General features: G+C 48.4%; 1 protein-coding gene across 7 annotated transcripts in view; it reads right to left on the bottom strand.

The window, feature by feature from the left end:
• vps13c (vacuolar protein sorting 13 homolog C) overlaps positions 1 to 13,148 on the bottom strand; it is a 79,998-nt gene that overhangs the window by 54,555 nt on the left and 12,295 nt on the right. For all 7 annotated transcript variants that reach the window (XR_009785743.1, XM_061756929.1, XM_061756922.1 and 4 more), the window contains 12 exons: positions 12,860 to 12,987; positions 11,816 to 11,922; positions 8,841 to 9,015; positions 8,703 to 8,765; positions 5,939 to 6,080; positions 5,769 to 5,869; positions 5,206 to 5,348; positions 4,099 to 4,312; positions 3,888 to 4,002; positions 3,568 to 3,704; positions 3,324 to 3,456; positions 2,478 to 2,595 (listed from right to left, as the gene is read on the bottom strand). Coding sequence is in view for 6 of the 7 variants with exons in the window: in XM_061756929.1 (XP_061612913.1) it covers positions 2,478 to 2,595; positions 3,324 to 3,456; positions 3,568 to 3,704; positions 3,888 to 4,002; positions 4,099 to 4,312; positions 5,206 to 5,348; positions 5,769 to 5,869; positions 5,939 to 6,080; positions 8,703 to 8,765; positions 8,841 to 9,015; positions 11,816 to 11,922; positions 12,860 to 12,987 (1,576 nt within the window). In the remaining variant the exon portion in view is untranslated. The remainder of the gene's footprint in view (positions 1 to 2,477; positions 2,596 to 3,323; positions 3,457 to 3,567; positions 3,705 to 3,887; positions 4,003 to 4,098; positions 4,313 to 5,205; positions 5,349 to 5,768; positions 5,870 to 5,938; positions 6,081 to 8,702; positions 8,766 to 8,840; positions 9,016 to 11,815; positions 11,923 to 12,859; positions 12,988 to 13,148) is intronic.

The following is a 13,148-nucleotide window of genomic DNA, read 5'->3' as shown; positions in this document are numbered from 1 at the left end:
GACTCGGTCCTGCGTTCATCCAACACAGTCTGGTTTGGTGCCGCCGTAAAAAAGGACAAACTCTGACTGCCATGAACAATCAGGACTGCCGAAAAAAATCGTCGGTACCCCCTTTCCCAACCTTGAGGACTTGCAGGCTGCCAGAACTGTGTGCTGTAGCATCCTGTTTCAGACGCTCCACCATCATCCCAATCCTTGTGTCTTTACCGTGATCAAAAGACGCATGTTACAATCAGAATCAGAATCAGAATCATCTTTATTTGCCAAGTATGTCCAAAACACACAAGGAATTTGTCTCCGGTAGTTGGAGCCGCTCAACTACGACAACAGACAGTCAATTTACAGAACACTTTGGAGACATAAAGACATTGACATTGACAACAAACAATTGTGCAAAAAGATGCAGAGTCCTCTAGCACTTAGAGCAGTTCCAATGACTAATATCGCAATAGTCCGGTGCAATGACCGTTGTGCAAAGGCCGCTGAGACTTCAATGTATCAGTGTATGCGGTTTAAAGTGACGAGTAGTGCGATCATCTGGGACAATGTCGGTTGTGCAAATGTTACGGATACTCCTCAATCAGTGTGCAAATGGAGCAGATGCTACTCTGGCATGAGTGGCCAGTATATGCAAATAGTGCAGCACGGCGAGACAACTACAGCGAGTGCTCGAGTAATACATCATTGGCCCCACACAAATGTGACAACCAACTCAAGTCCAAAAATTGCCAGCTTGTTGTAATGGAATTATAGGTCAGCTGTTTAAGTAGTTGATTGCAAGAGGGAAGAAGCTGTTGGAATGTCTACTAGTTCTAGTTTGCATTGATCGGTAGCGCCTACCTGAGGGAAGGAGCCGGAAGAGCCGGTGACCGGGGTGGGGAGGGTCCGAGAGGATTTTGCACGCCCTTGTCTTAGTTCTGGCAGCGTGCAAGTCCTCAAGGGTGGGTAGGGATGACAATCCTTTCAGCACTTTTGATTGTCCGTTGCAGTCGGAGTTTGTCCTTTTTTGTAGCAGCACCAAACCAGACTGTGATGGAAGAACACAGGACCGATTCGATGACCGCTGTGTAGAACCGTCTCAGCAGCTCCGGTGGCAGGCCGTGCTTTCTCAGAAGCCGCAAGAAGTACATCCTCTGCTGGGCCTTTTTGAGGACGGAGTTGATGTTGGTCGCCCACTTCAGGTCCTGAGAGATTGTAATTCCCAGGAACTCGAAGGTCTCGACGGTTGACACAAGGCAGCTGGACAACGTGAGGGGCAGCTGTGGCGAAGGATCCCTCCTGAAGTCCACGATCATCTCTACAGTCTTGAGCGTGTTCAGCTCCAGGTCACCGTCCTTGATCAGGCCGATGACAGTGGTGTCATCTGCAAACTTCAGGAGTTTGACAGTCGGGTTTGCTGAGGTGCAGTCGTTCGTGTATAGAGAGAATAGCAGTGGAGAGAGGACACAACCTTGGGGCGCCCCAGTGCTGATGCTGCGTGTGGATGAGGTGGCCTCCCCCAGCCTGACCTGCTGTCTCCTGCCCGTCAGAAAGCTGTAAATCCACTGGCAGATGGCAGGTGAGACGCTGAGCTGGAGAAGCTTGGATGAAAGGAGTTCAGGGATGATGGTGTTGAACGCTGAGCTGAAGTCCACGAACAGGGTCCTCGCGTAGGTCCCTGCACTGTCGAGGTGTTCTAGGATGAAGTGCAGTCCCATGTTGACTGCATCATCCGCAGATCTGTTCGCTTGGTAGGCAAACTGCAGGGGGTCCAGCAGGGGACCTGTGACACTCTTGAGGTGGTCCAGCACGAGACGTTCAAAGGACTTCATGACCACAGATGTCAAAGCGACAGGCCTGTAGTCATTCAGACCCGAGATTGCAGGTTTCTTGGGGACTGGAATGATGGTGGAGCGTTTGAAACAGGATGGAACTTCGCACATTTCCAGAGATCTGTTGAAGATCTGAGTGAAGACTGGCGCGAGCTGGTCCGCGCAGACTTTGAGGCAGGATGGGGACACGTGATCCGGGCCTGCCGCTTTGTTAATCTTTTGTTGTTTGAAGATGCGTCTCACATCCTATGGGCCACCACCTTTTTCTCTGTTAACAAGGATTGCCTTTACGATGAATGCCTACAATTTGAAATCAAGAACCTTTTGAATATAGGACTTGAAGCGTGGCTGTTTCAGCATGGGAGACGTTTACCCAAACACAAATTGAGGTTGTTGTTTTTACGTGTCTTAACCGTTACTGATCAACTGATATGAAAATGAAACCACATACATGCTGCGTTTGAGTGTCAGGTGCCACAGCTTGCCTGTCTTCCAGCGTGTTGGCGACTGCACGCCTAATCTTTGTCTTCTACTCAAAGGCTGTGCTGATTGCAAGTCCAAATGGATGCGACGCCGCCACCCGCTGGCGCCTGTTCCTCATTACGCGTCTTTCTAAAGCCGTCGCCAAAACGAACGCACTTGGCGAATATATGGCGCTGCGTGTACCTGGGCATCCTGGCGTCCTTGTCCACCATACACTTGGACAAGTGCAGCGTCAAGTGGAGCGGCCGCAGGATGTGCTGCCGCGACGAGTTCTGCAAGCGGGCCGACTTCCACTCGTCCCCTGAATGCCGCCGGCAAAAAAAAAAAAGCACAACTATCATCGGGGGGACTACTACTACTGCGACCAAAACCATTTGTGCTATTATTACAAATATCACTATTAAAAAAAACCACCATAACTTTGACTACTACTACTAGCACAACTGCCACCATAAGTACTACGATTACTACTACTACCACTAATCTGACCGCTACTAGTGCCACTAATACTACCACTATTACGACAACAACTCCACGACCATGAAAGCTACCACCGACTACCACTAATATAACTATCACTACTACTACCACCCCATTACTACTAGTTCTACAACGACAACAATTACAACCACCATTACTACTATAAGTATCACCATCAGTACTACTTCCACCATAATTTCGTACGACAACTACTAGCACCACCACTATTGCTACTATTACTACGACTACACCTACCACCATGACTACTACAACTACTATTATAACCACCACTACTATAACTATTACCATTAGTACTACTACTACTATCACCACTATTACAACTACGACACCTACCACCATTACTACTAGTACTACTACCACTATAACTATCGCCATTAGTACTACGACCATGACCACTGTTATCACAACTACAAGCACCACTACTCTTTCATTTTCTTTTGCTTTGCGTCAGTCCAGGTGAGTGTGCGTGAGTGTGCGTGCGTGTGTGTGTGTGTGTGTGCCTGTGTGTGCGCCTGTGTGTGTCAATACCTGACTTGCTGTAAAGTACTTGAACTCGTCTCAGTTCCACGCAGTATCGCTCGTACGCTCGGTCCATGATCTCCTCCAGAGAAGAGAACGACGACGAGGACGACGAGCGCACGTTCTCATCGACGCTGTTAAACTGTCACGCACACGCGTGCACACACAAACACAAACAAACAGACACACGCACACATCCATGCGCGCGTTCCAATCAACATACATAATTACTCTGCCGTGTGTCCGTTTTCACCTGTAGGTTTCCAAAGTCGACAACGATGAGTTCCGAGGTGTCCGAGTAGAATCCGGAGTTGGGCAGCAGAAGGTAGGACGAACGCAGGTCGATCCTCAAGTCCAGAACCTTGCGGGTCTCGATGATGTGAGACAAACCTGCAAAGACGCCGCCGCAAGATCAACTCGGAATTTCAGCTGGAACGTTTGTCAAGACCATCAGCACACAAAAAGTGGTCGACGTGGCTTCCGGGCTCAAATTGAGGCAGAGGCGACAGCACTGCCACCGTCGCCACTTGGGCGCAAGTTTAACGTGCCGGCGCGGGCGCGGCCTCCACAGACCTGCCGCGGTCTTCTCTTTGATCTCCTCCAGTTTGGAAAGCGTCGCTGACGTCAGAACTTCCAGGTCCACCCCCTTGCCCGTCTTGAAGAATTCTGCCAGGCTGTTGACCGTCATCTGGACAACACAAACATGCGAGCGCACACACACACACACACACATTGACGCACGCACAAGGCCACCGAGGCGGATGTGGTTTGCGCGGCGGCTTACGGCGTCATAGATGATCTGCACGGGCTGCGAGTGGACCCTGACCACGTAATTGGCTCGGCTGTCGTTGGGCGCCAGCTCGAAGGCCACGCGCAGCAGAGACACAGAGGCTGGGTCGCCCGCCGAGGCCGGGTCGCCCGCCGCCGAGATGAGAGACGGAACGCCGCCGCGCTGTTCCAAGCCCGTCACGCTCCACTGCTGCAGGGATGCCTCCACCCTTAGGAAAGCCCAGCCCAGCATTTATTGCGCATCCTTCATGTGGGTCACCTTCATATTATTTCAGCAATTACACTAAAGACATGGCCCACCCAATTTGCTTTTGAAAATCAATGTGATTACTAATTTGTACTACTGTACTACATAGCTGTTACTTCAATATTTGAGATTATCCATCCATTTTCCTCCGGTTACCCGAGGTCCGGTCGCGGAGGCAGGAGCCTCAGCAGGGAAGCCCAGACTTCCTCCAGCTCTTCCGAGGGCTTTCCGAGGCGTTCCCAGGCCAGCCGAGAGACAGTCTCTCCGGCGTGTCCTGGGTCGTCCCCGGGGTCTCCTCCCGGCGGGACGTGCCCGGAACACCTCACCGGGGAGGCTTGGCCTTTCGGCTTAGCTCCTTCTTTACCACAACGGATCGATACAAAGTCCGCATCACTGCAGACGCCGCACCGATCCGCCTGTCGATCTCCCGTTCCATTGTTTCCTCACTCGTGAACAAGACCCCGAGATACTTGAACTCCTCCACTTGGGGAAGGATCTCATCCCCGACCCGGAGAGGGCACGCTACCCTTTTCCGACTGAAGACCACGGTCTCAGATTTGAAGGTGCTGATTCTCATCCCAGCCACTTCACACTCCGGTCGTACAGGGACCCCATACTCCCGAAGCAACCCCCCACAGAACACGGTATGTATATATATATGTGTGTGTGTGTGTGTGTGTGTATGTGTGTATATATATATATATATATATATATATATATATATATATGAGACTGACTCGTGGTACTAGTTGCGTGCGGCTGTCAAGTAGTGCACACTTCGGCCTCACTAGTAAGACAGTGTATACGGTACATTAGTAAAAACAGCAATTTGACTGAAACCTTTTCTGCACGCACCTGAGGGCCTGGGCTCCTGGTCTCTGTGAGATTTCAGTGCTGAGGTGGATCATTTGGACCTGGAGGATCTCCGGCACGTGGGGCTGATCTCTGACCGTCACCGAGGTCCTGAACAGCTGGAAGGTGACCACCACGGCGACATACTGCACACCACACACAAAGACACGGGTTTTTGTGCTGCTCCACCACCCACCGACCAACCGTTCCTACCCAAGGGGGACTCAATAGGGTCCGCCCAGCCCCCGTTTCAACCCTTTATTACGTTCGCATTCATTTGTATATTTGTTACTCGAGCGTCCAGTTCACGTGACTTCTACACGGGCAGTGATGTTACGCTGGCTGGAAGCAGATCGCGCGACTGACTCGGTAGCTATCGTGTGTACAGGATTAATTAAAGTTTCCTTCGGCTGCGTGCGTCAACGACAAAGTGATTAGCGAGACACAAGTCTACTTTAAATGCGTTTTTAGCATTATTCATTTCTTCTTGAACCAGAATGCGTTATTTGTGTTTTACGTGACGTTTACCAGTGAAAGCTACGTGCCAAACTTGCGACCCTACCGACCTCTTTGGGCAAGGTGAGGTTATGAGAGCTTCCGCTGTATCCGATGGCGGTGTAGAGCTTCTCCTTCTCCTCCGCTGTCATGATGCCATCCAAAGCTGAGCCTGAGGAACACAAAAGATTGGTCGCCACGGCAACACCTAATCGGTTCATGTTCCGCGGCCTCCACCGACCCTCGGCCTCCTTGCTCTCCTCCAATTCCTGCTCCTCCTTCTTGGGCTTGCGGCCGAAGAAGCTGCGAAAGAATCCTCCGCCTCCCTGCTTCTGGCCGCCCGAGGCCTTCTTTGCGGCGACCTTCTGCCCAGAGCGCACCACCTGGAGGAAGATCGGCAGAGGGGAATTATTCAACTATAACGATATTTGTATGATACTATTTTTCTTAACACCTCATCTGGCGCCTCTCGATGCGGAGAAGCAGCGGCTCTACTCGGAGATCCTCCCGGATGACCGAGGTTCTCACCCTCTCTCTAAGGGAGAGCCCGGACACCCTGCGGAGGAAACTCATTTCGGCCGCTTGTATCCGGGATCTCGTTCTTTCGGTCACGACCCACAGCTCGTGACCATAGGTGAGGGTAGGAATGTAGATCGACCGGTAAATCGAGAGCTTGAGCTTGAAGAACTCCGGGCGAATCTCATACACCCCCGGGGGCCTGCCACCGAGGAGCTTTTTAACCACCTCGGTGACCTCAACCCCATAGATAGGAGAATCCGCCTCAGAGAACCCAGACTCTGCTCCCTCGTGGTAAGTCGTGTCGGTGGAATTGAGGAGGTCTTCGAAGTATTCTCCCCACCGGCTCGCAACGTCCTGAGTCGAGCTCAGCACCGCCCCATCCCCACTATACACAGTGTTGATGGTGCACTGCTTCCCCACTCCTGACCAGAATTTCCTCGAAGTCGTCCGGAAGTCTTTTTCAATGGTCTCACCGAACTCCTCCCATGCCCGGGTTTTTGCTTCAGCGACCACCAAAGCTGTATTCCGCTTGACCAGCCGGTACCCATCAGCTGCCACAGGAGTCCCACATGCCAAAAAGGCCCGATAGGACTCCTTCTTCAGCTTGACGGCGTCCCTCACCGTTGGTGTCCACCGACCACCTCACGGCCACAGCTCCGGTCGGCCGCCTCAGCAATGGGGACGCAGAACTTGGTCCACTCGGACTCGATGCCCCCCGCCTGCCCCGGAACATGAGCAAAGTTCTGTTGGAGCTGGGAGTTGAAACTCCTTCTGACAGGGGATTCCGCCAGACGTTCCCAGCAGACCCTCACAATACGTTTGGGCCTGCCACGGACCGGCATCCTCCCCCACCTTCGGAGCCAACTCACCACCAGGTGGTGATCAGTTGACAGCTCTGCCCCTCTCTTCACCCAAGTGTCCAAGACATGCGACCGCAAGTCCGATGATACGACCACAAAGTCGATTGTCGAACTGCGACCTAGGGTGTCCTGTTGCCAAGTGCACGTGTGGACACCCTTATGCTTGAACATGAACATGGTGTTCGTTATGGACAATCCCAATGAGCACAGAAGTCCAATAACAGAACACCGCTCGGGTTCTGATCGGGGGGGGGGGGGCATTGCTCCCAATCACACCCTTCCAGGTCTCAATGTCATTGCCCACGTGAGCATGGAAGTCCCCCAGCAGAATGATAGAGTCCCCACCGGGAGCGCTCTCCAGCACCCCATCGAAGGACTCCAAAAAGGGTGGGTACTCTGAACTGCTGTTTGGTGCATAGGCACAAACAACAGTCAGGACCTGTGCCCCCACCCGAAGGCGGAGGGAGGCTACCCTCTTGTCCAACGGGGTGAACCCCAACGTACAGGCGCCAAGCAGGGGGGGCAATAAGTCTACCCACACCTGCTCAGCGCCTCTCACCGTGGGCAACTCCAGAGTGGAAGACAGTCCAACCCCTCCCAAGAGGACTGGTACCAGAGCCCAAGCTGTCCGTGGAGGCGAGTCCGACTATATCTAGTCGGAACTTCTCGACCTCACACACCAGCTCAGGCTCCTTCCCTGCCAGAGAGGTGACATTACACGTCCCTAGAGCCAGCTTCTGTAGCCGATCGGATTGCCAAGGTCCCCGCCTTCAGCCACCGCCCAGTTCGCACTGCACCCGACGCCTATGGCCCCTCCCACAGGTGGTGAGCCCATGGGAAGGGGAACCCACGTTACCCTTTCGGGCTGCGCCCGACCGGGCCCCATGGGTGCAAGCCCGGCTACCACGCGCTCGCCTTCGAGCGCCACCTCCAGGCCTGGCTTCAGAGGGGGGCCCCGGTGACCCGCGTCTGGGCAAGGGAAACCTGAGTCCATTTTTTGTCGTCATCATAAGGAGTCTTTGAGCCGTGCTTTGTCTGGTTCCTCACCTAAGACCTGTTTGCCATGGGTGACCCTGCCAGGGGCGTGAAGCCCCAGACAACTTAGCTCCTGGGATCATTGGGACACACAAACCCCTCCACCACGGTAATGTGACCGCTCAAGGAGGATATTATATTGAATAATATTCATTGGGCTTGTTTCTAGTAATTTTGCATTTGCGGTGGTTAGCCTTTGTATTTAGTAAATATATGGTCAGCATCAGAAAAATGACTTTCAACCAGAGGAAAACAAACTAATTTTTATTGACAAGTTGATTTATCCAATTTATATGCCTCTCTCTCTCTCTCATATATATATATTTTTTTTTTTTTGGGGGGGGGGGGGGTATAAAAGCATAAAACTAGAAAGTGATTTACTACTAGGAACTTTTATTCAAATTATTGCCCGAAACAGCATGTCGAAAAACGGCTACACGAATCTCAACAAATCCTAATTTATACATATAATTTTGTATAGCTATAATTGCAATGCAAAAAATGTTGAGTATTATGGACCCTGAAATCTATCTATAAGTCCACATTTTTCAAAATTTTGATTCGTATTTTACCAATTCTATTTGTGCATACCTCCATCTGGACCTGCTGTCGAGCCAAGGTGATACTGAACACGTCAAGAACTTTTTCCAAGTCCTGGTAGAAGCATAACGTAGACCAAATAAGTCCAAATCTCTCAAAAGATTATTTGTTTGTTTTGAGTGTTTGGACCTGAAGGTTGCACTCCGCGTCGGGGCTCAACTTGTTCTGGCTCAGGACTTTGGTCTTGTAGGCAGTCTTGTAGGTCCTGAGGTGCCGGCGGTGCCGTCTTATGTTGGACCAGGACCACATGCGGCTGGACCGGCGGACATGAACCTCCAGAATGCTGCTGAAGGCGTAATGCCACCTAGTGGACGGGCAAAAACAGTGTGAAAGTTTAGGCTTTACACGATCAGGATTTTTGGGGCCGATCACCAACCACCGATCAGCAAGTTTAAAAAAACGATAACCGATCACTGATCCGATCGCAAGATGGAGCAATGTGTCCATTTACATGACTTGTTCATTTATTGTATCTACTTGTGTACTTCATCCATCCATTTTCTGTACCGCTTATCCTCACTCGGGTCGCGGGCGTGCTGGAGCTCAAAATTATTCTCTAGCATTTGAGACAAAAGTTAAAACATCAATGACCTCTAGGGGGCATTCAAGGATTGGCCACTGACATAAAACAGAGCACCTTTTGTTTGAAGCCACCCAACTTTTCAAGTGAGCAAAAGCATTGGAACACGTGACTAGGGTTGGGCATCGAGAACCGATTGGAACCTATATTTAACTTTTGGCTGAAACATTAATTACGGAATATTAAGTCAATTGGGTTAGTTCCACACACATTGCCTTTTAGTTCATAGGTTTGATGGTGATACTGGTTATAAAGAACCCCCCCCGAGTCAAATGTTCATTTTAGTCTGTGCTGCGGTTCATAATTTGGACACCCTTTATTTAAACCATGCAAACGTTTTGGACCCAGTCCCCTAAAAGAATCGGAATCGAGAATCGTTTGGAACAGGAATCGAAATAAGGAACCCGAATCGCTCAAATTCAAACAATGCCCAACCCTACATGTGACTGATGGGTGTTTCTAGTTGCTCAGGTGTTGCCTTTTAGATTGTTTGCTTAAACATTAGGGAGTGCTTGTTTTTGGCTTTGGGTTTCACCTGTGAAAACTGCATTTGCTGTTAAGCAAACAAAGACCAAAGAGCTGTCTATGGGAGAAAAGCAAAACATTTTGAAGTTGAGAGAAGAAGGAAAATCGATCAGAGCAATTGCACAAACATTGGGCTACCGGCGTACTGAGCAACAGACATCGAACAGGTCAGCCAAGGGTATCAACAGCAGGTGATGACACAAACATTGTGAGAGCTGTGAAGTAACACACAAAGACCTCCACAGGGCAGGGGTGAAGGTATCACAAGCCACTGTTCGAAGAAGACTTTGAGAGAAGAAATATACAGGCAGTTTGGTTTCAGATCCAAGCATTCCACTGAAATGGCTACATGCCTCTTCATTGAGAAAATAAAATCTTCTCTCGACAAGGGTGGAGTTGTAGGGGCGGTGTTCTTGGACCTCAGGAAAGCTTTCGATACAGTAAATCACTCTGTTCTTCTTACCAAGCTCTCAAAATGTAACTTCTCTCGCAAAGCTGTGAGCTGTGAGCACTCATCAGCAAAAAGAATCGGAAGGCCAGATTGGATTTTGCAAAGTAGTACAGAGATGAGCCACAAAGGTTTTGGAACAAGGTTTTATGGACTGATGAGACCAACATTAACCTCGAACAAAGTGATGGAAAGGCCAAAGTATGGAGAAAGAAAGGATCTGCTTATGATCCAAAACACACAAGCTCATCTGTGAAGTATGGTGGAGGTCATGTCATGGCTTGGGCTTGCATGGCTGCTTCTGGAACGGGCTCACTACTCTTTATTGATGATGTAACTCATGATGGTAGCAGCAGAATGAATTCTGAAGTCTACAAAACCATTTTGTCTGGCAATTTACAGAAAAATGCATCCGAACTAATCGGGAGAAGCGTCATCATGCAACAAGACAATGACCCAAAACACACTGCCAACACAACAAAGGACTTCATCAGGGGGAAAAAGTGGAAGGTTTTCAACTGGCTAATTCACTCACCAGACCTTAACCCAATCGAGCATGCATTTGACTTCCTGAAGTGCACATTATATAAAAAAATAATCTTGGCACTAACAAGACTAATAGTACTGCCACTCTTTTTTTTTTTGTATTGAAATTGTTCATGTAAATTTCTGAGGCCCCCCCTTTCCTCAGTATTTATCTTTCATTATTTAAACTAGTTTTTTGAATATTTTATATTTTTTGTGCAAAGGGAGGGAGACTAGCAAAGTAAGACTCTTATTGCTCAGTGTTACCGTTGTGTTTTTACTGTGCATTTAAAATCTTGATACATATAACATGATAAGAATGAGTGAGCTGAATGGTAGGTAGTATTTTTTTTTCAACCTAAAATGGTAATCGCTAGCACGCTAATGCAAATCGTGATTGCTAACTGTTGAGCATCAGCTAATTTTGTTGTCTAAAATTTAGTCCAGAATTTATACCATACACCAACATATGCAGTTTAAGGATAGAAGTCCATCCCTCATAACTGAGAAAAAAATGCATGTTAGTAGTAAAAAAATATTCTGATTAAAAAAAATTTAATAAATGGAGGGGTGGGTGATTTTTTTCGTGGGGGAGGGGGGATTACTCGATGGAATAGTCGATAGGATAATCAATTCTAAAAAGATTCAATAGTGACAGCCCTAATCTTGAACATTATTGATATAGTAACACATTCACTGCCATTGACGGCTTTAGAAGTCAAATATCCATGTTAACTGGGAAGGCTGGCAGTGAATGAGTTAAAAGAGCTAAAGTTGGAAGTTACAAAATCAGACTAAAAAAATTGGAACTAGTTTTACATTTGTGTTAAAAGCTTAAATGGTTCAAAAATAAAAAATAAAAAAATAATAATAAATAGGATGGATTGAACTGAACCTTAATTTGACCTTTTAGGGAATACTGAAGGTTTGTTTTTATGAAGCTAAATCCAGATTTGAACTTTAATCTGACCCTGGATTAGATCTGGATCAGATGTGGACCTGGCCTTGGTGTGAAGCAGAACTGACCAGACGGGGGCGTTGGCATGGACCGGTACGTCCGGCCGGAACTTCCTATAGGGGGCGTTCTTTACCATGCGGTCTATGGACTCCAGCGTCTCCACCATGGTCACGTACTGCACACAAAAAAAAAAGACGGTCGTCGTGGCGACAATCGCAGCGGTCATCATCATGACGGTATATCACAGACACCATCTTCCTGACATCACAACCGTCATCGAAGAGTCAGTTTTCCAATAGTAGCGAGTTGTCATAGCAGTAGTTGTCAGAGCACCAGTCTTTCTATGACAGTGACGGTCGTCATAGTGACGGTCTTTTCTTCATTGTGACGGTCGTCAGAGCGACAGTCGTAATAGCAACGGTGTGCGTATCATTGCGACGGTCATCGTAGCAAGTCATTACAGTGACGGTCTTCATATCACAGCTACGGTACGTCAAAGCGGTGGTCGTGATGGTCTTCCTATAGTAGCGACAGTCGACAACGTGACTGTCTTCCTACCATAGCAACAGTCATCATAGTGACGGTCTTCATATCATTGCAAAGGTCATAGCGACAGTCATAATAGCAAAAGTCTTCATACCATAGTGACGGTCGTTAAAGTGATGTCATAGCAACAACTTTCAAAGCAGCGGTATTCATATCAAAGCAACGTTGTCTTAGCGATGGTTGTTATTGTTTGAGTAACTAGCAACCCTTTATTGCTCAGTGACTGTTTTTTGTCAATGTCTTTATGTCTCAAAAGTGTTCTCTGTCAACTAACTGTCTGTTGTCGTACTAGAGCGGCTTCAACTACCGGAGAAAAATTCCTTGTGTGTTTTTTTGGACATACTTGGCAAATAAAGATGATTCTGATTCTGATATCACTCTGGCCAGATCTGCACCAAAAACTGACTCATCTTTCTTTGTGAAAAGGTATTATGGTGCCATCTCGCAAGCTAGCTAGTGTTACAATTTTGAGTTTAACTGCAAATTTTGAGTCAAACTTGAACCACCAGGCGAGTGGACGACAGGTTGGTATGCAGGACGGTCGTTTCACCTTGAACCTGTGTTACCTGAGGTTTGGTGATCTGGACGTCGATGTTCTGGACCTCCAGATGCAGTTGGGCTTTTGGAGAGTCCAGTTCCTGCTCTGCATTGGGATTGATGCGGATTTTGGCTAAAGCAAAGATGGGCTTGAAAACTGAAAAACAGGAAAAGTCTAAATCAGAAGACCAATGAAAATACAAATTACGATTGATTCGCTAAGAGTCAACGTTTTAATAGGTCCACGTAAAGCTGTAAGTCCTTCACTAAATCAAAATAAAGGTCTATTTCCAGGTCCATATAAAGTCTTAGATCCAC

Source organism: Phyllopteryx taeniolatus, chromosome 2 (genome assembly GCF_024500385.1).
Source record: "Phyllopteryx taeniolatus isolate TA_2022b chromosome 2, UOR_Ptae_1.2, whole genome shotgun sequence".
Lineage (NCBI taxonomy): Eukaryota > Metazoa > Chordata > Actinopteri > Syngnathiformes > Syngnathidae > Phyllopteryx > Phyllopteryx taeniolatus.
The sequence above is the reverse complement of the archived record's forward strand: the minus strand, read 5'-3'. Positions and strand labels throughout refer to the sequence as shown.